Genomic DNA, 27,058 nt, shown 5'->3' on the forward strand with positions numbered 1-27,058 from the left:
TCAGATTAGACTATACATTTCGATTGAGACATTTTTGTTTTTTTGGCTCCAGGTTGAATTTTTTCCAATTCAATTATATGATTGGAAATGACCTTTTAAAGAACTATATCATGCACTGTGGCAAATCATATTCAAAAATAATTAAATAAATAAATATAATCCAACATTTAAAACAGTTGTCGGAAAGACAGACTTGATTACAAAATATTAAAAGCTATCTATGAAGAATTGAACTGTAAACTAAGACTTGTAGCCAACTGTATGTTGCATGTGGTTGGCCCTGTAGTTTACACGTGGATGGAGACTACTTTGGAAAACGCCCACCCCCACATCAAAGGATGAAGTGTGATGATAGGCTATGTACTTATTCAATGCCCTCATTACAGGACAGGCCTGGGAATAAATAGCCTATTTTTCTTAATCATCATGTAGACCTAGTTGGCTAAGCATAGGCTTTACCGCTTTTGAAGCGTGAACAATCTTGCTTCAATATAGCATGTTTATTTCTTATATGTTTTGTATGACATTTAAAAATATAAATATTTTAAAATAAATTGAATTGCAATCAAATATCCAGTTATATACATTGTAGGCCTAATTCATTATTGAACGTTAGAAAAAGATTGAAATGGATATCTTGCATTTGAAAATGCTATGCAATATATCTTTGAATGGATGGGCATTGGAAGGTTGCTTTATCATGTCTATCACCACTGGTCAGGTGAAACAATTGTATGCTTGCTGTTAAATAATCTTTCTACAAAGGAGTGGGCAGGTAAGTAAAGAAGTGATGGTTTTGGCGACAGTTTCTGCAGCTGACTGTAGGCTAGGCTATACAGTAATGCAGAGAGGGGTTGTATGTTTGCGTATGGGAGGAGCGCACGCTCAAAGACAGAGTTCATTCCAGCCATGTAAACATTATGAGTTTGAACGCGAAGAGAACAAGGCGCACGACTGGAGAGGATCTCAAGCAAGACAGGTAGGTTGATAAACGATATGCTCTACATAAAATGAATAGTAGCCAAATGCACGTATGCTAGGCTACTGAATAGCCTAGAGTGAATTGCATTATATGGAATGAATATTACAACCTATGAAGATAACTATTGTGATCCAGGTTGGTATCACCAATGTATATTATGTTGCTAGTAGGCTACATCATTGTAGTTATGATAATCAAATTATTTTTCGACAACAAATATACGTTTTTCTTTTCTTTCATTCACTGTGTAGCCTGTAGTCATGGACAGTACTAAATAGCCTAGTTTCCAAATTCAAACATGATCTTTCCCAATATTAAATAAGCAAGCAAAGATGCCTCAGTGGTGAAAGAATACTAGCCTAATCTTGTGCACGGAATGATGATGTCATTTGAAGATGCTTTATTACGGGCAAGAGAACAGGTTCCTTATCGTTCATTGGCAGCATGACGTGGGACAGGAAATACTGTAGACAAGGCACACCTCTACAGGTGATATGTTCTTTTTGAACGTCAAAACTATGCTAACTATACAGTATTTGAATAGAAAACATTTAATGTACAAGCTAATGATGTAGGCTACAGTGGATGTTGAAATGTTTCTTCTTCTAATTACATTACATTAATCCAATACCAGACCATTTCCAATTTCAGCAGGTCTATGATAGTCTGTTAATGGCCTTCCGTTGAGTTAATTACAAGAGACAGAACAGCTCATGGAACCCTTAGAACCCTTAGAATTAAAATGACTATTTCCATGGTGGAACCTTTGCCTCACGCTGGTGCCCCTTTTAGAACATGGTGGTTAATGAAGGTGGTGGGGGGGTGTTCCTGAAAAGTAAATGTTAAATGTGGAGACCTGCTGCTCGGCACACAGACACACCCCCGCCCGGCGCCCGCCTTGTAATACTGGAGCCCTAGCAGTCTCCCATACCCTGAAATTATCCACCAGGCACCCACCCATGTGTGGCTAAGCCACCAGGGCGTAACAGAGTGGTTTCACCCGAACCGAGACCGGAGACCTGCCCATGTTGGTCTTCTAAGGAGAACAGTTAAAGTTACTGTGTAGTCTACTGCTGTGTGTTGTTGGTGAATTCCTTTTTCATGTAAAAGTGTAGGAACATGCACATGTTCTTTTGTCCCATGTCTTGATGGAAGACAGACATGCGCTTGTTTACAATGCTAATCGGCTGAACTTCCGATGCGGTGGCCCCTCTTGTTGAGTGAGAAGGAGAGGTATCGGAGAAAGAGAGCGATCACTGCAATAAGAAGAAGACTCAATGATACAGAGCTGAACTCTAAGGAATTAGAAGAAGGCAAAGTAAACGTGGACATTTGGGGTGTTTCTAAAAAGGCCTTCTTAACAGACAACAATATCGCAATATTCCTCTGTTAGGCAGTACCTCATCTTGATCACTGTCCATTATCTATTCACTGACTGACCTTTATTTAAAATCAACCTCATTAATTGGACAGAGGGAAAGGACATACACTGAATCCTAACCTACAGTGGCTTGCGAAAGTATTCACCCCCCTTGGCATTTTTCCTATTTTGTTGCCTTACAACCTGGAATTTAAATGGCTTTTTGGGGGGGTTGTATCATCGGATTTACAAAACATGCCTACCACTTTGAAGATGCAAAATATTTTTTCTTGTGAAACAAACAAGAAATAAGACAAAAATACAGAACTTGAGTGTGCATAATTATTCACCCCCCCAAAGTCAATACTTTGTAGAGCCACATTTTGCAGCAATTACAGCTGCAAGTCTCTTGGAGTATGTCTCTATAAGCTTGGCACATCTAGCCACTGGGTTTTTTGCCCATTCTTCAAGGCAAAACTGCTCCAGCTCCTTCAAGTTGGATGGGTTCCGCTGGTGTACAGCAATCTTTAAGTCATACCACAGATTCTCCATTGGATTGAGGTCTGGGCTTTGACTAGGCGATTCCAAGACATTTAAATTTCCCCTTAAACCACTTAAGTGTTGCTTTAGCAGTATGCTTAGGGTCATTGTCCTGCTGGAAGGTGAACCTCCGTCCCAGTCTCAAATCTCTGGAAGACTGAAACAGGTTTCCCTCAAGGATTTCCCTGTATTTAGCGCCATCCATCATTCCTTCCATTCTGACCAGTTTCCCAGTCCCTGCCGATGAAAAACATCCCCACAGCATGATGCTGCCACCACCATGCTTCACTGTGGGGATGGTGTTCTCGGGGTGATGAGAGGTGTTGGGTTTGCGCCAGACATAGCGTTTTCCTTGATGGCCAAAAAGCTCAATTTTAGTCTCATCTGACCAGAGTACCTTCTTCCATATGTTTGGGGAGTCTCCCACATGCCTTTTGGCGAACACCAAACATGTTTGCTTATTTTTTTCTTTAAACAATGGCTTTTTTTGGCCACTCTTCCGTAAAGCCCAGCTCTGTGGAGTGTACGGCTTAAAGTGGTCCTATGGACAGATACTCCAATCTCTGCTGTGGAGCTTTGCAGCTCCTTCAGGGTTATCTTTGGTCTCTTTGTTGCCTCTCTGATTAATGCCCTCCTTGCCTGGTCCGTGAGTTTTGGTGGGCGGCCCTCTCTTGGCAGGTTTGTTGTGGTGCCATATTCTTTCAATTTTTTAATAATGGATTTAAGGGTGCTCCGTGGGATGTTCAAAGTTTCAGATATTTTTTTATTAACCCAACCCTGATTTGTACTTCTCCACAACTTTGTCCCTGAGCTGTTTGGAGAGCTCCTTGGTCTTCATGGTGCCGCTTGCTTGGTGGTGCCCCTTGCTTAGTGGTGTTGCAGACTCTGGGGCCTTTCAGAACAGGTGTTTAAAAACGGAGATCATGTGACAGATCATGTGACACTTAGATTGCACACAGGTGGACTTTATTTAACTAATTATGTGACTTCTGAAGGTAATTGGTTGCACCAGATCTTATTTAGGGGCTTCATAGCAAAGGGGTGAATACATATGCGCGCACCACTTTTCCGTTATTTATTTTTTAGAATTCTTTGAAAAAGTAATTTATTTCATTTCACTTCACCAATTTTGACTATTTTGTGTATGTCCATCACATGAAATCCAAATAAAAATCAATTTAAATTACAGGTTGTAATGCAACAAAATAGGAAAAAACACCAAGGGGGATGAATACTTTTGCAAGGCACTGTATGTTTTGGGACATGCCCTCATTCCACTAGTGTTTGCTGTGCCATAAAGCCTGCACAGTGTATGTAAACCACTGTCTAAAAATGCATAATTAACTGCTCTCACGTAAACATAAAATCATAGTTTCAATGCTGCATTTAGCATCATAGTCCACTTAGGGCTCCCCATAAAATGTCTCCTCAAATATGATGTGATTGCTTTCCAAACATTTCTAAACTAAACCAGAAAGCTCTTGAATAGTGTATGTATTTTCTCTGTGGGAGCAGAAGCAGTAGCTGTGTGTGTGTGTGTGTGTGTGTGTGTGTGTGTGTGTGTGTGTGTGTGTGTGTGTGTGTGTGTTTGTAACTATCCTCAAGTGGGGTCATTTTGCCAGTCCCCACAAGGAAAAAGTATATTTTAGGCTTCGGGGTTAGGGTTACAATTTGGGTTAGGGTTACAATTAAGGTTAGGGTTAGGGGTTACGTTTAGGGTTAGTAGTTAGGGTTAGGTATAGTTTTAGGGTTAGGGGTTAAGGTTAGGTTTAAGGTTAGGGTTATGGTTAGGTTAAGGGTTAAGGTTAGGGGTTAGGGAAAATAGGATTTTGGATGGGAATCAATTATTTGGTCCCCACAATGGTAGCAATACAAAACTGTGTGTGTGTGTGTGTATGAGAGAATGTTGAACCTTGCTGTACACTACAGTAGCTATAGCTACATTGCCTGTGTCTAACTCTTCACTATGATGAGCTCTGATTGCGACAGGGCTGGGTCACGTCTGGTAGTGACTCTGCTTTATTTTTAACCCTCCCTTTGATGGTGAATCTGACAAAATAACTGGACAGCTATCATGTAACATGTCATTACGCGGGCCCCAAAATGGCGGCCTCAGTTGCACAACTCCTCTAGAGTAAAATACAGCTTTCATGGCAACTGGGGTGGCTCCTCTCGAAATAGCTAGTATAGCTAACATGGGGAGAGTGAAGTGGAGCCGGCCAAGCCATCCATTACTCTGTCTGAGAGCATGTGGGATAGGTTTGGCTGCCCATTTTCCCATCACCACCCATCCCTGTAGACTCAGAGAGAGCACTGGGTGCAGCAGTAGGGACTGGTGGGAAAACAGGCTGTGCTGTGGTACACTGCTGGGAGGACCAGGGGAAAACTAGCGTGGTGGAGAGGCTCACTGTTGACCTCACTTGGACAGTACACACTCAGTACGGTCATGCGGAGGACGCCATTGGAAAGAAATATCTCCAATCTCCTCTGAAAAATATTAGTTACAGTAAATACGAATAGAAAGCAATTATAGACGTATTACTTATATCCACACCTTTACTTACTCATAGAACCCCTGTAGCATATTTTAACCCTCGTGACATTCTCTGCACTGTCTGTAACCTTGGGAGAGCATTGAGGGACCTGCCGTTGTTTGATAGCCTTGAGTGAAGCATCAAAACATTGAGTATTGGCCTCAGTGCTACAGAAGGAGAGGAGACTGAGAAGGCTTCTTGAAAAGGATATGCCAGGGGGAGGGGGGTTTGTACAGTAACATTTGTCTGTTGCCTTTGATGTGGTTACCTGTCTATATAATTTACTGATATAGGATTCCTATTAGAGCTTTGTTCAGAGAGTAACAGTTATTGGTTTACAGCCAACTTCTCAGAAGTTTGTTACATAAGAGAAAGCGAACCTTCTGTGAGTCAGGGAGATGGTGTTCTATACGAAACAAGAGCTGCAACTCTTAAATGCAATAACATTTACCCCCCTCGTCGAAATAGATTAGGAGGAAATTGGTGCTTTCATGGATGGACGGCGTCCGCAGTCTCTACCTTGTGTACACATTCTCTCCCTTCCATTCCTTTCCTCAAGTGCCTCCTTTGTAAGTAAACATGACATTCTGTGTGCATCCTGAAATGACAGTTATTATGATGAACAAAACTTGCAACAATTTCAAAGATTTTACTGAGTTACAGTTCATATTAGGAAATCAGTCAATTTAAATAAATTCATTAGGCCCTAATCTATAGATTTCACAACTGGGAATACAGATATTCATCTGTTGGTCATGGATACCTTTTTTTTAAAAAGGTAGGGGCATGGATCAGAAAACCAGTCAGTATCTGGTGTGACCACAATTTGCCTCATGAAGCGCGAGACATCCCCTTTGCATAGAGTTGATCAGGCTGTTGATTGTGGCCTGTGGAATGTTGTCCCACTCCTCTTCAATGGCTGTGAGAAGTTGCTGGATATTGGCGGGAACTGGAACACGCTGTCGTACACATCGATCCAGAGCATCTCAAACATTCACAATGGGTGACATGTCTAGTGAGTAGACAGGCCATGGATGAACTGGGACATTTTCAGTTTCTAGGAATTGTGTACAGATCCTTGCGACATGAGGCTGTGCATTATCATGCTGAAACATTAGGTGATGGCGGCGGATGAATGGCACAACAGTGGGCCTCAGGATCTTGTCACGGTATCTCTGTGCATTAAATTGCCATTGATAAAACGCAATTGTGTTCTGCGGTTGTGAGGCCAGTTGGACATCCTGCCAAATGTTCTAAAATGACCTTGGAGGCGGCTGCTTATGGTAGAGAAATGAACATTAAATTGTCTGGCAAAAGCTCTGCTGGACATTCCTGTAGTCAGCATGCCAATTGCACACTCCCCTCAATCCTTGAGATGTGTTGTGTGACAAAATTGCACATTTTAGAGTGGCATTGTATTGTCCCCAGCACAAGGTGCAGCTGTGTAATGATTATGCTGTTTAATCAGCTTCGTGATATGCCACACCTGTCAGGTGGATGGATTATCTTGGCAAAGAAGAAATGCTCACTAACAACAGGGATGAAATACAAATTTGTGCCAAACAATTGAGAGAAATAAGCTTTTTGTGCGTATGGAACATTTCTGGGATCTTTTATTTCAGCTCATGAAACATGGGACCAACACTTCACATGTTGCATTTATATTTTTGTTCAGTATAAGATGCATTGTGGGAGCCGGGGAAGCCGGGGATGCACTCGTATCTGTTAATGGAGCTTTTAAAAGGCGGCAGAAGCTTTTGAAGTGCAGAAGAATGGAAAAAGGCCATTCCTGAAGTGCTCTCACTTCATTAACTGAAAAGAGGTAGAGAGCAAGAACAGGCAGAGATGAGCCCCATTATTTAAAGTACATTTTACTGGCATCCATTTCCATTTTGGTTCATGTCTCCTGTATTGGAATAGTGGAATACTATACCATGGTTTATACTTCATTATAAACTGGGTGGTTCGAGCCCTGAATTCTGATTGACTGAAAGCCTTGGTATATCACACCGTACACCACGGGCATGACAAAACATATTTATTCACTGCTCTAATTATGTTGGTAACCAGTTTATAATAGCAATAAGGCACCTCCCGGGTTTGTGATATATGGCCAATATACTACAGCTAAGGGCTGTATCCAGGCACTCCGCGTTGTGTCGTGCTTAAGAACAGCCCTTAGCCGTGGTATATTGGCCATATACCACACCCCCTCGGGCCTTATTGATTAAGTATCTTCTCCTTCAGTGTTGTTGTTGGGGTGATTTTCCCCAGTGAATTAAACAATTTTTTGTACTGTTAGGTCAATCTGCCTAAGGCTAAATGACACCACCATACAGTAGATAAACAGTGCACTACAATACATTTTACATTTACATTTTACTCAGTTGGATACTCAGTTGGAAAACCAGGATGCAGCCTGTTTCGGGTCTGATGCAAAGTACTCTACTTTGCTATTCAAATTCTGTGAGTAGTCCTCTCTTATAATAATAATAATATGCCATTTAGCAGACGCTTTTATCCAAAGCGACTTACAGTCATGTGTGCATACATTTTTACGTATGGGTGGTCCCGGGGATCGAACCCACTACCCTGGCGTTACAAGCGCCATGCTCTACCAATTGAGCTACAGAGGACCCTCTCTTCTGAGGGACCTGTTCATACCAGTTTGGACCTAGTATCTAGTGGGTGGGTTAATAAGCAGCATGTGGAATTGAGTGTGTGGGCCTAACTATTTGGTATTTTATTAGGATTCCCATTGGCTGTTGCAAAAGCAGCAGCTACTCTTCCTGGGGTCAACATGAAACATGACATAATACAGAACATTAATAGACAAGAACAGTTCAAGGACAGAACTACATCAATTTAAAAACCATAAATAGAATAGTGCAGTGCCTCCACCTAGTGGGTAAAATACCCCTTAAGAATAATATATGGTCCACCTGAGGAAATATAACATGCCTCCACAGTATATGAAACAGCACAATCAGACAAACACAAGGTAAAGTTATGAATTATTATTCAGCGCAAGTCATATCAATTCAGTTTCAACTTGGAAACATGTTATAAACCAACCATTATTATCAACCCGTTTGGATCACAGATATATACACACTAATGAGTAAGGACCTGGTACCAGGGTTTAATACCTCAAAGGGCTCATAGCTGCTTTAAATGTGGATCCTCTTCGACACAATAAAAGAAACAAGAAAAAATGCTCAGTCCCAAATAAACTCATGGTCCTGTGTCCAAGAATCCGTGCTTTATACTGGCGTGTGACTGAGACGAAGCACGCGAATGGAAACTACTAGTCAACGGACCTGTGGCTTTAGGTAAGTCATGGTCCTTTGTTTTGGCTAGTTTGTCAACCTTTGGAAAGTTGACAGTAAACTATCTACAACTCCCACATCAAATTAACAATTCTTGAATTATTTTTGTAGCTACAGTTGTTCATTTTTTGAGAGTTTAAGCACGTGGTTGCAATAAAATGTTCTCGAATAATTAAAGACAACAGAGAATAATGAACTTTGAATTTCTGAAGATTTCATTTGTAGCATGCCTTGGAGTCAGAGGTTATACTGTAGCGTAGGACTCTTCAATCAAGCCAGATGCCCTCACTTTGAAAGATGGATAAGCAATGGGTTGGGCTCTCTTTTTTTAGCTCAAAGAAACCTCAAAGTACAGTGCAGTCTGTGTAATGTATGTATGTGTAAAGTGTGTATGTGTAATGTGTGTATGCATTGTGTGTTTGAACGTGTGTGTGTGTGTGTGTGTGTGTGTGTGTGTGTGTGTGTGTGTGTGTGTCAGACTAATAGCCCTGTGTGTCCTTTACCTGAATGGGCAGCTGGTAGAATGGGATTGTGTGTTCTTGTGCATCAGGACAAAGCCCTCTGATTGGTGTCCCCTCCCTGTACCAGACAGTCCATAGGTTCTACGGCATTCCACAGATACCCTCTCTCTTTCTCTCCTCTATCTCTCTCCCCCCCAGCTGTCTACCTCCCTCTCCTTCCCTCTTCTCTCACTCTTTTTTACCTCTCAAGTCTCAGACCTAGCCTACAGTACAGTGACTGTCCGGCCAACACACTACATACAGCAACTACATACACATGTGCTACATGCATCTCACAACCAATCTCCATTTCCTCTATTTCCTGTATCTCCAAACATCCATGCATGGTGGACCACACAAGCCAAGTCACATGGTGTACAGTGAGCAGCCTCTACACTGTAACTACTTGAGGCAGTCATGCAGAACATAAGGCTATACATGTGAAGCCTGCATTTGGACCGCTCCTGGCTGGAATAGATATAGTCAGACAAGAGGAGAGAGGAAGAGAGGAGGCTGGGGATATAAGCTCAGGCAGCGGAGGACAGAAAGAGAAAGAAAGAGAACAACGTTGCCGCGGCGAAGTCACTAATCATTTGATAAGCGTTCCAGATCCTCCTTGACGGAGCGAACAAACATGCAGTTCAAATAAAAGCACCAGGCCCGGGTTCAAATACTATTTGAAATCTTTCAAATACTTTGAGTGTTTGCTCTAGCCTGCCTGTAATGCCAGGTGGGCAGGGTTTGCAGTTTTTGGACTATTATACTGGTCCATTAAGCCATGCAAGATCAATCAACCACAGATAAAGCATTTGAAATGATTTCAAATAGTATTTGAACCCAGGTCTGAGAAGTAGGCTGTCTGGCACAATTGTCCGAGTCCCCAAAATAAAAGCCTTCAAAGAGTAAATGATCCAGTGCTTCTGGGAAATATCCAACTACAAAAGGTTAAAATAAACACTAAACTGCCTCCACTCACGTCAACACCCCTAGAGTAGCCTGCAGTTGTAAACACCACAAAGAGCATTTTGATAAGATTGACTCAAAAGGAACATTAAAGTTGATACAGCCAGGAACGACTAGTACAGTAAACTCCATCTCCTTCATTTGCTAATCCTAAATATAAAGAGTTGTGGAATCAAAGTAAACATCTAGAAGTTTCCACCACCTCCCTGCTTTTCATCATCCTAATCCTAAATCATCATTATGGAGCCATGGGTTTTCATGTACTAGTGTTCTATTGCATTAAAGGAAACCATCAGCCTTGCTTAGGCTACATTACGAAAACTTTTGGGGAAGTGATTCCTATTTTGGTTCTGGCGTCATCCCTGGACTACCTATTTTGAGACACGACAGTTGTGTTTCTTTGCCTGGAAGGTTGGCAGCTTTTTGGGGGAAAAATATGTGGTATTTAAATCCAAACTATTTAAATCACAGGACAGGTGCTGGTAGTTGAAGAGTTTGCAGTGAAAGGGACATACAGATAGAGGATTTGTTAGTTTGCTAGAGCATGAAGATAATCCTGCAGCAACAGGAAATGTGAATTATTATGTGGATTATAGTTAATGGAAATGTTTGTAGGTTTTGATACATTTTTCAGAAGGGTGAATCAAGTCTGAAATTTCAAATAGGAAATTACAAACTTCAGAAGCCTTTTTAAATCTCAAATACACTACAAGTTTTAAATGTCCTGCATTGCAGGAAAGTTCTCCTGCAACAGGGTGATCAGATTAAGATCCTACATCTGTAGCCTACTAGCATTTCGCAATGATGACTTCCTTGACCTCTGGTATTATTAATTAGTATCTCAGTTTACAACTGTCCTTTTGCTAATGTAATGGTAGTGGATATTAGTGTACTGTACGGCTGCTTGTTGTTTCCTGAAGAATGAGAAGAGGTTGTCATAATGACTTTCCAACAGACATCTCCAGCCAAATAGAAGACAATGAGGGAACATTAGCCAGTGATTACCCTCAGATAGACATTCCATCCTTCCATTATGGCTCAAGTGTCTCCAGTGTCTCCTTTCTGCTTTCTCCTGCAGGAAACAAGCACACAGTAAACTCCTATTGAACCAAAATGGCTTCCCTTGTTGATTGAAATGTGGAAATAGGCTAATATCCACATCAGATTTAATATGTTGTCATGGTCTTTGTGAAACTGAAGTCCTAACCTCTTGTCCTTCTTCAGGGGGAAGACATTTTTGCCTCAGTCAAACCAAATACAGTAGGCCCAACAACAAGGACTAATTCCTATTTATCCAGGGCCCTCAGAGGCACTAGCTGACTTTGGGTGAACCAGAGAGCTCTTCATTGGTACAGCAGTGTGTGTGGACAGTAGACAGTGTTGGACCATGGCGCTTGTGGACCCGACTGCATCCCATCTGGATCCGGGCATGGATGGTGAGAGCGGGGTCCTCGCAAGTGTCTTTGGGGTTCTCCCCAACGCCAACTGCCCCAAACACGGGCAAAACACCCCGGCGGACACCAAACGATGCCTCCGCAAGGTCATGGGGCACCACAGGGACTACGTCAAGATCTCGCTGCCCGACACCAAGGGCAACCGGCTGCCCATGGAGTGGTGGAAGACGGCCATCGCGTTCTTCTACGCCATCTTCAACCTGGTCCTGACCACCGTGGTCATCACAGTCGTCCACGAGAGGGTCCCGGAGAAGGAGAGCAGCCCGCCACTGCCCGATAAGTTCTTTGACTACATCGACCGGGTCAAGTGGGCGTTCACGGTCACCGAGATCAACGGCATGCTCCTGGTGGGGATCTGGGTTATTCAGTGGCTTTTCCTCAGATACAAGTAAGAGAACGGTTATCTTGGGATATCTGTGTCAAAGACTATCCCCATGTATATGAAATTCTAACCAGACTATACAACATTCAGCTTAAACAGTATAAGACAGTGTTTGTAGGCTACATTAAGTGCTACAGTATGCTGAACATTACAGTTTCATTATTTCTATGTCATAGGAGGTTGGTGGCACCTTAATTGGGGAGGATGGGCTCGTGGTAATGGCTGGTGCGGAGTACGTGGAATGGTATCAAATACATCAAACACATGGTTGGATGCCATTCCATTTGCTCCGTTCCAGCCATTATTATGAGCCATCCTCCCCTCAGCAGCCTCCACTGGTCTATGTCCAAGAGAAATGTTCCGCAAGCCCTTTTTAACAGTGGCCTGTTTGATGACATCATTTATTTACACTTTGTGTGTTTGTTTCCAGGTCGATTGCAGGTCGGAGGTTCTTCTTCCTGATTGGCACCCTCTACCTGTACCGCTGTGTCACCATGTACATCACAACCCTTCCTGTACCAGGCAATCACTTCACCTGCGCCCCCAAGGTAGGTAGAGGGGTGTGTGTGTGTGTGTGTGTGTGTCAGCTGTGGCATGTGAACCAAGTCCTGCCGTGATCTCATCCTGGCTCCCTCCAGAACTCATATCGAGCTGCCTGCCACGCTCAATAGCTGCTCATAAAAAAACAATTTTGACTCAGGATAAGATTCGAACCCTGGGGACACAAACGTTATTGCATCCTGTCTTGAGTTCGATGGGAAATATATGCCCCGGGGATTAGAGGTTTTCTGGGTATTGTGGTACAGTGATCCAACGGGAGAAAGGCGACGACAGGAGTTTAATTGGAATTTCATTGGATAGGTACAATTCTATCCATTAACACAGGCTCATAGTAATCCAGAGCGATTTACAGTAGTGAGTGCATCAATTTTTATATTTTGTTTGTACTGGTCCTCCGTGGGAATCGAACCCACAACCTTGGCGTTGCAAGTGCCATGCTCTACCAAATTAGCCACAAGGGACCATTGTTTGTGTTACAGAGATGTTTTGTATAATGTTCTTCATTTCACTCCTGTAACTGAAGCTGCTTAAATTGTCTGTCAAGCTAATCTCTCTCTCCTTCTACCTCTTTCTCTCTCTTTCCATCCATCTCTCTCTCAGCTGTATGGAGACTCTCACGCTAAGATGCAGCGTGTGCTGACGTTGATCTCCGGCGGCGGTCTGTCCATCACCGGCTCCCACCTCATGTGTGGCGACTTCCTCTACAGTGGACACACCGTCATGCTCACCCTCACCTACCTGTTCATTAAGGAGTGTGAGTATTGGATAGAAAATCACACACAAACACACACACACAGTGACTCCACCACCACTCAGTCTCATCAAGGGTTCCCACTGGTACTGTCACTCCTCTGCAGCCTATTGGGGAGATTAGATCTGAATGTTGTTAATTATTGATTACTATGACTACACACGTATATAATATTCTCATCTAGATTAGATTAAATTAGATTATATGTTAGGTCAAACTAGGTCCCATAGCTACGGCATCATGATCTCTGAAAACGTTCTGGATTAGTTAGTACCGGGCAGATCCACATTTTGTTGATGGAGGGACATTTTCTAGGTGTGGCCTGATCCTCTATTATAGGGTTTCCCAAACTCGGTCCTGGTGCACATTTTGCCCCAGAACTACACAGCTCATTCAAATAACCAACTCATCATCAAGCTTTGATCATTTGAATCGACTGTGTAGTGCTAGGGCAAATACCAAAACGTGCACCCAGGGCAGGGGGGCCCCAGGACCGAGTATGGAAAACCCTGCTCTAGTACACGTGCCAAACTCATTCCACGGGGGTGTCTGTGGGTTTTCACTCCTCCCTTGTACTTGATTGATGAATTAAGGTCACTAATTAGTAAATAACTTCCCTCACCTGGTTGTCTAGGTCTTAATTGACAGGAAAAACCAAATCCAGCGGACTCTAGGCCCTCCATGGAATGAGTTTGACACCCCTGGACTATTACCTTCCCTCCCATGTGGGGCTTGTTCAAAAAGGATGCAACATCTGACCTCCCTGACGACATACACAACCCCCTGTTTCTGTCCCCCCTCTCCTCCAGACTCATATGTTTACACAGCCATCCACTTAACATTGACCAGGTTAATGAAATGAAAGAACGTCTAGGGCAGGGCTGCCCAACCCTCTTCCTGGAGATCTACCGTCCTGTGGGTTTTCAGTCCAACCCTCTTCCTGGAGATCTACCGTCCTGTGGGTTTTCAGTCCAACCCTCATTTAACACACCTGATTCTACTTATTAGCTGCTCAACAAGACCTTAACTAGCTGAATCAGATATGCTAAATTAGGGTTGGACTGAAAACCTACAGGACAGTAGAGTTCCAGGAAGAGGGTTGGTCTGAAAACCTACAGGACAGTAGAGCTCCAGGAAGCGGGTTGGGCAGCCTTGGTCTAGTGTGTGTTCTGTCTCTCCTCTCGCCCAGACTCCCCGCGGACGTTCTGGTGGTACCACCTGATGTGCTGGCTGCTAGCTGCTGTGGGGGTGGTGTGTATCCTGGTGGCCCACGAACACTACAGTGTGGATGTGGTGGTGGCCTACTTCATCACCTCACGCCTCTTCTGGTGGTACCACACCATGGCCAACGTCCAGGTGAGATGTTGATACTAGAATCTAGAATGATGCTGATACTGATACTAGATATGGTAATGGGGTGGCAGGTAGCCTAGAGGTTAAGAGGGTTGGGCCAGTAACCGAAAGGTCACTGGTTCGAATACCCAAGGTGAAAAACGGTCTGTGTCCTGAAACAAAGCATTTAACCCTGATTTGCTCCAGTGGCGCCGTACTACTTTGGCTAATGCTGTAAAACAACACATTTCACTGTATTTCTGGTGTAAGTGACAATGTAACATCTTTAAAATTACATATTCTCTTCTGGTCGTCCAGGTGAGATATTGATCAGTGGAGACTGCTGCGGGGAGGACGGCTCATAATAATGGCTGGAACAGAGCGAATGGAATGGCATCAAACCATATGTATGATACCATTCCACCGCTCCAGCCATTAACACGAGCCCGTCCTCCCCAATTAAGGTGCCACCAACCTCCTGTGATATTGATACTGTAGATCAGTGGTATTCAACTCTTACCCTATGAGGATTGGCGCCTGCTGGATTTCTGGTCTGCCTGATAACTAATTGCACCCACCTGGTGTCCCAGGTCTAAATCTGTCCCTGATTATAGGGGAACAAAATAAAAAGCACTGGCTTCGAGGTCCAGAGTTGAGGGCTGTAGATAGTTACACTGGTACCATGCCAATGTCCAGATGAAATATTGATACTGTAGACCAGGGGTGTCAAACTCATTCCATGGAGGGCCTAGTGTCTGCTGGTTTTACCTTTCAATTAAGACCAGGACAACCAGGTGAGGGGAGTTCCTTACTAATCAGTGAACTTAATTCATCAATCAAGGACAAGGGAGTAGCGATTGTTGTAAGTATGTTGAAGAGAGGGAAAGATTGAAGTGTAGGGTCATTGAGGTTGGGGGTTGGTTGGGGGTTGGTTGGGGGGGGGGTTATTAGAAGTTAGTAGAGTTCTTCTTTATTTTCTCAGAAGTACTGAGTTAGGTAGGAGGATTTAGAAATGTTGTAAACCGTGATTGACCACACACTCCAGCACAGTAGGTGGCGGCATGCACCTTTAACGTTTGTTTGCGGACACTCGGTCCTCTGTGGAATGAGTTTGACACGTGTGCTGTAGACACTAGAATGATAGAAGACAGAGTAATAGTTTATCTTCTGGTGGTGCCACACCATGGCCAACGTCCAGGTGACATTATACTATCATGTAGTAGAAGCAGATAGATAATACAGCAGATGGATAGAGATCATAAAGTCGACACTAGATGATACTGCAAATGGACTGATACTGTCCAGCAGAAACTGCTTACCAGGCTTCAGAACCTTCAAACTCAACTCTGGACCTCGAAGCCAGATCCACTGCATTTTTTTCATTCTTCCCCTATAATCAGGGACTGATTTAGACCTGGGGTGCAATTAATTATCAGGTAGAACAGAAAAGGGTAAGAGTTGAATGAACCTTCTTTATAAGGTGAATTGAATTACACCCAAGTGTTTATTTGATTTTTTTTTTAGGTGTCCCTTTTGAGAAGCAGCTTGTTCAATATCTACTGCTGACTTCTGTGGATGTGTTGACAATACAGCAGCTTAAAGGCCCAGTGCAGTCGTCAACTTGATTTTCCTGTATTTCCTTAAATATTTCCACACGGATGTTGGAATAATACTGTGAAAATGATGATAATGCCCTTTTAGTGTAAGAGCTGTTTGAAAAGACTGGCTGAAATGTCAAACTGATTTAGTGGGATGTAGTTTTGGCCTGCCTGTTGACATCACCAGGTGGTAAATTAGTTAATAGACCAAAAAGAAAGAGTTCCAAACCTCTCTGCCAATAACAGCTAGTTTTCAGTTTTCCCCTCCCCACTCAGACCACTCCCAGACAGTCCTAACACAATTCTTGCTTGAGAAATTGCTCTTTGCTAAGAAGCTATTTGTTTCTTTGTGACCATTGTATGTCAAAACACAGTAAGGTACTGAATTGTTACCTTTTATATTGAGATAAAAATGGCTGCATTGGACGTTTTAAGAATGCTTATCACCATGCCAGTTAGAGCCTTTCAAAAGTGTTTTTTACAGAAAAGACTACAAATACCACACAACAAATGAGGGCTATCTGTCAATTACCTTTTTAGAGTGTTTTTGAAAAGTCAATCAGAAGTGGTATTATCTCAAGACGTCAAAAGTACAGCATTGTCTATAGTGTTATGTGTATGCCTTGGTGTTGTAAACCAACCTCATGCGGTAGGTAGGTATTTTAACCCCGTACATTACTGTGTTTAGAGTATAGAATGTTGGTCATCTAGTGACCTCAGGGGTGTACTGGAACACTTCCGTGCATTAGGGGTTGAGCTCAGACGAGCTCTCTCTCTGTGTGTGTTAGAACCAGACCGTGTGTGCGCGTGCAATGCCAGAAGCACTCACACACTCCTCTGAACCACCTACCACAGTGTTTACACAACTCAGAGTACACCCTCATCCTCGTCCATTAAGCCTGGCTAGGCTTAATGATCGATGGCTCTACCCACCCTGTGAGATTCACCTCAAGAAAAGACCGCTAGCGACTTGTTAACATAATGATTAACCTAATGTTAACGGAATGACCTTCATGTTTCAGGGAAATGTTTATGTAAACCTCCCATAGTTCTGTGAATTACAAGTGTGAACGTTTTGTTTGAAAGCAGTGTCAACAATGTTGTGTTGGCATGGTGTTACTCTCGCTGCTGGTCAAAACTAAGACTGTTGGCATGGTGTTCCTCCCTCTGCTGGTCAAAACTAAGACTGTTGGCATGGTGTTCCTCCCTCTGCTGGTCAAAACTAAGACTGTTGGCATGGTGTTCCTCCCTCTGCTGGTCAAAACTAAGACTGTTGGCATGGTGTTCCTCCCTCTGCTGGTCAAAACTAAGACTGTTGGCATGGTGTTCCTCCCTCTGCTGGTCAAAACTTTTACTGTTTACTGTTACAGCTCCTTCCCTTATAGTTGTCAGTTACATGATCATCAACATTTTCATTGGTTATTGAATTGCACAAATTAGACACCACAAAATTACATGTTCTACATATCTATATTAGTACTATTGCTAGGCAACGTTTATGCCAAAGTTTACAATAGTTTTGGGCTTTAGCCTGCGGAGAAATAAAGAGGCCTATTTATTCTTCAGTAAGGCTCTTCCTACACTTGACTTTGTTTATTGTGCTAATGCTCACATTTTAAAGTAGTTTTTTGTTGACAGGCCCTGCGGTGCTCGCCCAACAACTACCTCACCAACACCTGGTGGAACCCAGTGTTCAACTTCTTTGAGAGGAACGTGCAGACCCAGGTGCCCTGCTCCTTCTGCTCACCAATCACCTGGCCCCCTGCCTGCCTTAAGAACTCCTGTAAGAAGTACAGTGCAGTTCAGAGCCTGCGGGAGGAGTAGGGGCTCCAGCCCAGCCCAGTCCAGGTTCATGTTCATTAGGGCACACACGTTGCAAAATGTTTTGCAACAAAAAAAACATATGAGCGTTTCTCATTGGACAAGTTCAGATAGTTTTTGGGTCCGTTTTCTTCTGTTTGGTGTCTAATGAACACGATCCAGTCCAGGCATTCACCGCCAGTGTTGCTTTGAACACACCAACCTATTTTGTATTTATGCTCTATTATGTGATTTTAAGGTATTATGTGAAGGATATTTCAAGTTTGTGAGGAAATGAAGGGTCATATAGGGAAATTATGTGCAAAGAATAACATACTCCACATTTGGTCCTTCTGTTCTTCACCACTACAATGTATTTTATTTATGAGGTCAAGTTGATCTGTTTATTGCAAAATGTTCTTTATTCTTGTGAATGTTACTGTAACAAACTCAACTGAAGTCATCATGTTGTGAAGTCATGCAGTGCTTTGCCATTGACTTGCAGATTTACTCAAAACTCCAATATTATTTTATAGCGCTATACATTGTTTAAATCAATTTGATTTTATAAAGATTTGAAGAACTTTTTAATTTCCAAAATGTGCATTTAAATACAAATGCATGCAATTTAAAATAGCAAACTTTAAGATGTTTGTTTTCACAATTGTTTTAATTTGCATTTAGTCTTTAGTCTCTGCATAAAGAGTAAGATATTGTTTTTCGTTATAATAAACTTTTGACAAAGCTTTCTCATTTTCATTTTGACACAGTCCTCTGTGATTTCAATTGTGTGCGAATGACGGTGTGTTCTAATGTACCATAATTTATACCTTCATAATAAAAAATAACACGTTGTCTTCAGTTTGTCCAATCAAAGTGCAGATATTAGGAGGAGACGTATGAAGCTCGCTCGGGTCAACCCCTTTGCCTCCGTCATCTATCAACGCACCAATCACACCACCCGTACTCTCCCCCTACCAATAGGAAGCTAGAAATCACCATGCGTCGTTTTCTTTCACAAATAACATGGCAGACACTTTATCCTTTCAGAAAATACTTCGAATATTTTGACGAGTCAGAATATTCAACTCGCTTCTAAGTATTACGAGGTTACATTTTTTGCTTTGCAGCCGAGATAGACACCATGGTTATTGAATCATGGCACGAGCTCCTGCGCACTTCTGCACTGTCCCATGTCTGCATTCTGGCCTTGACAGTATTCGTGGCAGTCTATTATCTAATGTACACATTTCGCGAACACCAGGATTTCTCCAATATTCCTCCTGGTCCTAAACCATGGCCAATAGTTGGCAATATCGGGGGGTTTCTGGTTCCCAATTTCATCTGGAGGACGTTTGGAGGCCGGGGAGAGGAGAACGTCCCAAAGTCAAAGACACGAACTGTAATATCGCCTCAAGTTATTATCACGGAACAAGCTAAAGTTTACGGTAACATCTACAGCATGTGGGTAGGGAGTCAGCTGGTAGTAGTACTGAACGGATATGAAGTTGTCAGGGATGCCCTCTCAAACCGGGCAGATGTGTTCTCCGACAGACCAGAGATTCCCACCGTTACCATCATGACAAAGCGGAAAGGTAAGTGCTGATTCTAGACACAACCTGTGCGTAATAACGCATGAAAGCATAATAGTCAATACATTTTGGAGAGGTCGACTTTTACTCATCGTATGAGCGGTCTTGGATGAGCGTTTTGCTCAGTGAATATTATATTGTTCTATAAAACAAAAAATAATTTGATGCTGGATAGTAAACAATGCTGGAAAAGCCATTGTGCAAACGAACTTCCAGAAGTAATCATGTAATGGAAAAATTAAAACGCCTTCATTGTTTTATGGCTCATGCATGGTAAGAATAAAAAATGTTTTAAAAACGACGTTGCGGCTACAACAGCCTTCATCGGGGTGACAAAGAATAGTGGTGGACAAACAGGTGTATATCCCAACTCTCACAGAAAGTGACTCACTTCATTACCATATGTAAATGTTAAAGTAAAAAAAAAACTTTGGGAAAAGACACATTCAAGATACAAAGATAAACATGGCATAACAACAATACAACACCACAAAATAAATGCAATATCATAAAAGGAAAAAACTAACTGAACACATGAGCTCATGTTACCAAACTTAAGAAGGGAGAACCAAAAAATAAACCACATATCTTTTACAGGAAGGGAAAATAATCAATTTCCTCATTTAGACCTGACAATACAGTGGCCCTTAGTTTAAAGATCCAGAACGTTCCACATTTTAGGAGGCGTTTGAGACGTTAGCAGTCCTTATAGCACAGACATGTTCAGACACCCTGTCCTTGAGCCTTCTCTTAGTATGTCCTATGTAAAAGTAAGTCCTATGTAAAAGTACCCATATGGACACTCCAGCCTGTACAACACATAGTCAGCCCAAACTCTCTGAAGGCCATGGCCATTGAAGTGGTTCCCAGTTCTCGCAAAACATTCTGGATCTTTAAACTAAGGGCCACTGTATTGCCAGGTCTAAATGAGGAAATTGATTATTTTCCCTTCCTGTAAGAGATATGTGGTTTATTTTTTTGTTCCCCATTCTTATATTTGGTAACATGAGCTGATGTGTTCACAGTTAGTTTTTTCCTTTTATGATATTGCATTTATTTTGTGGTGTTGCATTCTTGTTCTGCCATGTTTATTTTGTTAATCTTCATATCTTGAATGTGTTTTTCCCCAAGTTTTTTTACTTGATCAATTACATACAGTATGGTAATGAAGTGAGTCACTTTCTGTGAGAGTTGGGATATACACCTGCTTGTCCACCACTATTCTCTGTCACCCTGATGAAGGCTGTTGTAGCTGCAACGCGTCAGTGATTTTTTATTCTTGCCATGCATAAGCCGTAAAACAATAAATGCTTTTTTTTTTTTTTACCACTACATGAGAGTGCCTTGATTACTTCTGGAAGTTTGTTTGCACAAAAGCTGTTCCGGCATTGTTTACTAACCAGCATCTACTTCTTTTTGTTTGATAGTATTTCATCCCATGATCAAAGAGCACTTCATGGATGAACTATAAACCGAAGAAGCCCTCCTCTCCTGTGTCCCTGTTCTATTATTATATTATATTATTCTCATCAAAGGTCTTCCAAGCAGAAAAAAAAGATGAATTCTATTTTGCTCTGTAAATAATTACATATGTACTAGTGCGTAGTGAGGGCATTATTAGCCGACCTCTCCTCTTATAATTTCTCTGATCCTTAGGCATAGTTTTTGCACCTTATGGCCCAGTATGGAGAAGGCAGCGCAAGTTCTGCCACACCACGCTGCGGAACTTTGGCCTGGGCAAGTTGAGCCTGGAGCCCTGTATCCTTGAGGGGCTGGCTGTGGTCAAATCTGAGCTGCTGCGTCTCAGCGAGGAAGATACTGAGGGTTCTGGAGTGGACCTGACTCCTCTGATAACTAACTCTGTGTCCAACGTCATCTCCTACATCGCCCTGGGCCAGCGCTTCCACCACGCTGACCGGGAGTTTGGCGCCCTGCTGGACCTGATGGCCCGCGGCCTAGAGATCATCGCCAACAGGTAGGCTAGAGGTTAGAGAGGCAGATCAGTAGCCGGCAGGTTGGCTTGTTCAAACCCCAGCCGGGCGTAAGAAGTGGGAACTGAACTGGTAACTGGAGGGCTGCTGGTCACTGATGTCAAGTAGCATTTCCTGTGTGCCATTAAGCACTTAACACATTTCAGTTTCTCTCAAAAAACAGGAAGTAACTTATCTATCCTATTCTAACAGTGCAGCGGTCCTCATCAATGTCTTCCCCCTGCTCTACTACCTGCCCTTCGGTGTCTTCAGAGAGGTACGGCAAGTGGAAAGGGACATCACTGCCTTCCTGAAGCAGATCATCACCAAGCACAGGGAGACGTTAGACCCAGCCAACCCCAGAGATCTCATAGACATGTACCTGGTAGAGATGCTGGCCCAGGAGGCCGCTGGGGAGACGGACAGTAGCTTCTCAGAGGACTATCTGTTCTACATCATAGGAGACCTCTTCATCGCTGGTACTGATACCACCACCAACACAGTGCTGTGGATGATGCTCTACATGGTCGTGTATCCAGATATCCAAGGTACTACATCATCAAACAGGGTTCCTGAAATACAGAAAGAGGGGTGTGGAGGACCAATTCAATGTAACCTAAAGAGAACTCCTTGTTGTAACATGATGATGCAGTACAGTACCCAATCATTATGCTATGTGTAACTTATCCAGTGTCCCGTTTCCCAATGCTCTTGTTGCTTTGTAATAATGTTTCCCATGTCATTTGTACCCGTTTACACCACAGAGAGGGTGCAGGCGGAGATCGATGCGGTGGTGGGCCCAGACAGGGTCCCGTCTCTCACTGATAAAGGCAGCCTGCCGTTCACAGAGGCCACCATCATGGAGGTGCAGAGGATGACTGTGGTGGTCCCCCTGGCCATCCCTCACATGGCCTCAGAGACCACAGGTGAGGAGAGAGAAACCGTAGCGATAGAATCCCATACTAGTCATTCTAATTCTATGGTAGAACCTGACTCTTCCGTTATGCACAGTCAGATCAATAAAGTTGTATTGAATTGCTTTCTCAACAACTTGGTCAGTTCCACCAGACTAACACTACAACAGGGACTAGGCTGCTGCAGCAGAAACAGAGGAAAGTACAACCCTTTTACTATGGTTCTTCTGTTGTTGTCTTGCAGAGTTCCGTGGCTATACAATCCCTAAGGGCACAGTGATCATCCCCAACCTGTGGTCTGTCCATAGGGATTCCACTGTGTGGGAGGAGCCAGACGACTTCAACCCCTCTCGTTTCCTAGACGACCAGGGGAAGCTCCTGAGGAAGGAGTGGTTCATACCGTTCGGAATAGGTAGGTCATAAGGAAGTCTCTCGACAGACGTATGTGTGTGTCCTATTAGAGACGTGCTCTACAACTGGCAAACTGAGTGTAGTCACACGGTATACACTGAGAATGAAGCATTTCTACTGTGGACATTAACAGTTAGGCTACTGTAAAATCCACAGAAACAAGTTTTAAAAGGTTAATTCACACTCTCTCTGGGTTATTGAAGTCCCACAATACCCCCTGCATGACTATGGAGCAGTTAGGCCACGACTGAACATTTTAATAATTTTATTTCACAATTTTACTGGATTATTGGCATGCATGTAGTATGACCATGAGTTTTTTATTTTGTTAATTTTTATTGAACCTTCATTTAACTAGGCAAGTCAGTTGAGAACAAATTCTTATTTACAATGACGACTTAATGTGTATCTTTACAGTGTTCTTTTCCCTCTTTCTCAGGACGCAGGGTGTGTATGGGCGAGCAGCTGGCTAAGATGGAGCTGTTCCTGATGTTCACCAGCCTGCTGCAGGCCTTCAGTTTCAGACTGCCCCAGGGGCTGCCCCCTCCTCCCATGCACGGGCGCTTTGGCCTCACCCTGGCCCCCTGCCCATACACTGTGACTGTGAGGCCCCGGCGGTGAGGCCACCAGACAGACTACGATCCCTGGTACCGTAATTAAGCCATAAGGCACAAGAGGCAGTGGTGTATCATGAATACAGTCACAGGTAAATGACGTTGTTCGGGCCGACGCGATATCCTTATTGCTTTTATAAAACTATTACCAACATATTAAAATAACAATTAATTACATATTTTCATGAAAACTTTATTTTGATAATTCAATTCATTCCATTTAATTCTTCCATCAGAAGATATAGTCCAGACAAAAATCTGGTTGTTAGTTCTTTTGGTCATGTTGCTACAGATGCCACCCAGTCTTTAATTATTTTTGCATAGTTGCTATGCAAAAGTACTGGTAGTCCGTTCTAAACAACATTGGTGCTATGCAGGGGGACCATGTCTGTTACCTCGGCCCTATGTTACCTCGGCCCTATGTTCCCTCAGCCCTATGTTACCTCGGCCCTATGTTCCCTCAGCCCTATGTTACCTCGGCCCTATGTTCCCTCAGCCCTATGTTACCTCGGCCCTATGTTCCCTCAGCCCTATGTTCCCTCAGCCCTATGTTCCCTCGGCCCTATGTTCCCTCGGCCCTATGTTCCCTCAGCCCTATGTTCCCTCAGCCCTATGTTCCCTCAGCCCTTTAAACCGGTCAAATTGGTGTAATTTGGAAATCTCCCTGGTCCCTAAACGCCTTTGCTCCGCGAGAGAAGCAGAAATTTAAGAGAAATCTTTACAAATGTCAACTACATTGTTGATGATGCAATGATCATTCTATCGATTTATGACATTTCTGATGAGCGAGGCTTTATTTAGTATTCTAGATGAGCACCAGGTAATGACAGAAGAGAAGCTGCATGTATCTAATTATAGACAAGTTTACTACCAAATAACCTACCAAATGTCCAAAATTATAAGCAGAAAAAGATCTAAATGAGCCATTCCTGAGTAGCGTGTGCTGGTAGCCTAAATTAGCATTTTGAAGTAATTGTTTGACAACCTGATGAAAACATCATGACTGGTTGTGTTTATGACACATTAAAAAGGTAGGCTAATACATTTAAAAAGTTAAATGACAAATCTTTTACTATTTGGCCAATAGAGATCCTATTAAATTAATAGGGATTCTATATGTAATTCTATGATTAGGCCCATAAAAAAAAGTGTTTGCAGACATAGGAGGTCCCCCTACCGAGAAGTGTGATGCCACTATGGTGTAATAAAAGTGTCTGCTAAATGACCAAAATGTTATGTGAACATGAACACTTGCAAAGCAAACTAGGTATTATTCTAATGATATCCGTCCCCAAACAAGGCCAAATGTAATTACAATACAAATTATTTGGGGCTGAGCTCATTAGAATAATTCCCAGTGTGCTTTGCAAGTGTTTATTTTTACCTTTACATTTTGGCCATTTAGCAGACACTCTTACTCAACTAAGGTAGATAAAACAACCACCGTTACTAAGAATTATGTTGTTGTTAAGGGGGCTACTTGCAAATGTGATGTGTATTTTAATTACTTTGCAAAAGTATTTTATAATTTATTTTGAAACATTGTTCTTTAGAGTATTTTGTAATTGTATTTTGTATTATATTTTGTAACTTTTGCCCATCCCTGTGAATTAGTAAATAAGCACCATCAATAACAGATCAGATGCATGTTTATTGTAATATCGTTTTTGTACCTTGCAAAAACCAATAAACCATCAAAAAAACGATGTTCATTGTCTGTGGTAGGTTTTCCCTGTTTCAAAAACTTTCAAAACTAGCAGCACATTTGACAACTCCTGTTCTAAACTCAAGTTGACTTTGTGGGTGTGTCACAGCACATGCCACTCAAAGTTGTCTGAGCAAATGAATCCCGTTAATGTTAAAATAGTAAGAGTATAAGCGTGTTCAAACATTCTCTACATATAACTTAGTCATTGTCTTAACTCTTTCCAAGGGGTGACAACATTCAGTGGAGGTGCTGAAGATGCAAATCCAAATATGAGTACTCGAGGTCCATGACCATGTGCATCCCCCAGAAGTGGGAATGGTGAGCACAACCCCATCCTGACAAAGTGTTACAGCAGAGGTGAGGTGGGATCTGACTGGACCAATAAACCAGGTTTACAATGCGGAATGTGTTTGACTGGGCCGGCAGGGAGGTGGTGTGGCCACCAAAAGCCTCAGATCAATCAAGTCCATCAGATCAATCATGCAAAGAGCCAGGTCTGAAGCGATGCCACCCATTCCACTGTGGAAGAAGTGGTGATCGAAGGCCAATGGGCTGAAACATGGGCCCAAGAACGATTTTTGTTACACACCGACAATGACTGGGGAATAATGGTGTTTGCAACGAATGAAAACCTGACAGAGCTGCAACGTTGCAGAACAGTCTACATAGATGGTACCTTTAAAAGTTGTCCTCGACCCTACAGAAACATTTTAACCAAACTGGGGAGCCATCGTGGTTTTGTAGTACATGTGCTGATGGAGCAATGCACCATTAGACACTACAGGCAAGTGTTCCAAGCTATCAGAGCAGCCATCAGGCGAGTGACCCACCACAGCTGGCGCCCTCAACTTGTGGTCTGCGACTTTGAAAACTTGTTGAAGACTGCACTGGAAACCGAGTTTCACCAAGCCACCGTCGGTAGCAGTTACTTCCATTTCAACCAAGCTCTATGGAAGAGGTTCCAACAGCTCGGATTGGCTGTTCCCTTTCAGCAGATCGTCACCTGGCTGAGGTCATCCGCAAGATCACGGCCCCGGGGTTACCTGCCTCTGGTCCAGATTAACTTTAGCACGCTTATTAATGACAGACGCACCTGGCAAGTTGTGAGACGCTACCCTGAGGTGTAGAACGTCATGTTTGCAAACGTTTTGTGTCCTGTTTGCTCTTTCTTTTAATGTTTTAATATTCTCTCTCTCTGTAGTTTACCACCGGACACTAAATGATGCAGTGCAAGTGCGCCATCCTCCTCTCTGGCTATTCATCTGTCACCTGACAGATTGTCAGTCACTGGCAGAGTGAAAAAACACAATGGCAGAGAGAGGTGAGGCACCTCCACCGAGGAAACGGAAGTGGAGGGATTTGGAGGCCCAACTTCTCAGACTGAAGGGACAATGTAATAATGGGGATAGAGACATTGAGTCCAACTGGAGAGCAGTCAGCCGCTGTGTCCTGGAAGCCATGTAGAGTCCTTTCCAGTGTGAACTGTATTGCATTAAAGACTGCATCCAGGTAATTTCGAGAATGTGTTCATTTCGCATTTTGAAACTGAAAGTGACTGGGAAGCTTTCAAAGTCAGGTGCCACTCAAATGTAAGTGTGTTAAAGTTCATCTGGACCAAACGGATACCAGTTTTGAAGAAAAAATGCAATGTTCCCTCAAAATATTAACATCATGACGATGTTGGTTATTACCTTTTTTTTCTTTTCTTTTTTTTTAAAAATCTGTTAACTTTGTTGGGGATGCCTATTGTTGTGTTATGCATA

The 27,058-nt window shown here is 42.8% G+C and overlaps 2 protein-coding genes across 3 annotated transcripts; both read left to right on the forward strand.

Moving 5' to 3' along the window:
• Nucleotides 1-931: 931 nt before the first annotated feature.
• LOC311113937 (phosphatidylcholine:ceramide cholinephosphotransferase 2-like) lies at nucleotides 932-18,941 on the forward strand. The gene is made up of 6 exons (XM_084189210.1): nucleotides 932-979; nucleotides 11,433-12,050; nucleotides 12,475-12,592; nucleotides 13,206-13,359; nucleotides 14,546-14,712; nucleotides 17,925-18,941. Exons 2-6 carry the CDS (start codon nucleotides 11,596-11,598, stop codon nucleotides 18,108-18,110), a joined length of 1,080 nt encoding a protein of 359 aa, XP_084045336.1. The 5' UTR covers nucleotides 932-979; nucleotides 11,433-11,595; the 3' UTR covers nucleotides 18,111-18,941.
• A 177-nt stretch (nucleotides 18,942-19,118) lies between these two features.
• On the forward strand, nucleotides 19,119-27,019 carry LOC311113936 (cytochrome P450 2U1-like). Of its 2 annotated transcripts, XR_014611059.1 has the most exons (7): nucleotides 19,119-19,681; nucleotides 21,335-21,653; nucleotides 21,862-22,196; nucleotides 22,413-22,574; nucleotides 22,807-22,974; nucleotides 23,413-23,679; nucleotides 26,497-27,019. XR_014611059.1 is itself a non-coding variant. In XM_084189209.1 (6 exons), exons 1-6 carry the CDS (start codon nucleotides 19,231-19,233, stop codon nucleotides 23,592-23,594), a joined length of 1,617 nt encoding a protein of 538 aa, XP_084045335.1. In that variant the 5' UTR covers nucleotides 19,119-19,230; the 3' UTR covers nucleotides 23,595-25,294. The 2 variants fall into 2 exon arrangements, 1 of the variants encoding a protein (XP_084045335.1); XM_084189209.1 differs by lacking the exon at nucleotides 26,497-27,019 and having other exon boundaries at nucleotides 23,413-25,294.
• Nucleotides 27,020-27,058: the final 39 nt, after the last annotated feature.

The sequence above is a fragment of the Coregonus lavaretus genome (genome assembly GCF_964263955.1).
Source record: "Coregonus lavaretus genome assembly, contig: HAP1_SCAFFOLD_1425, whole genome shotgun sequence".
In the NCBI taxonomy this organism is placed as follows: domain Eukaryota; kingdom Metazoa; phylum Chordata; class Actinopteri; order Salmoniformes; family Salmonidae; genus Coregonus; species Coregonus lavaretus.

Bases quoted from the DNA above. Each gene is read 5' to 3' on its own strand.
- LOC311113936 (XM_084189209.1), top strand. From the start codon at position 19,231: ATGGTTATTGAATCATGGCACGAGCTCCTGCGCACTTCTGCACTGTCC. The intron at 21,654-21,861 runs GTAGGCTAGAGG...CTATTCTAACAG, and splicing joins CTAGAGATCATCGCCAACAG to TGCAGCGGTCCTCATCAATG. The intron at 22,975-23,412 runs GTAGGTCATAAG...CCTCTTTCTCAG, and splicing joins GTTCATACCGTTCGGAATAG to GACGCAGGGTGTGTATGGGC.
- LOC311113937 (XM_084189210.1), top strand. From the start codon at position 11,596: ATGGCGCTTGTGGACCCGACTGCATCCCATCTGGATCCGGGCATGGAT. The intron at 12,051-12,474 runs GTAAGAGAACGG...GTTTGTTTCCAG, and splicing joins TGGCTTTTCCTCAGATACAA to GTCGATTGCAGGTCGGAGGT. The intron at 14,713-17,924 runs GTGAGATGTTGA...TTTTGTTGACAG, and splicing joins ACACCATGGCCAACGTCCAG to GCCCTGCGGTGCTCGCCCAA.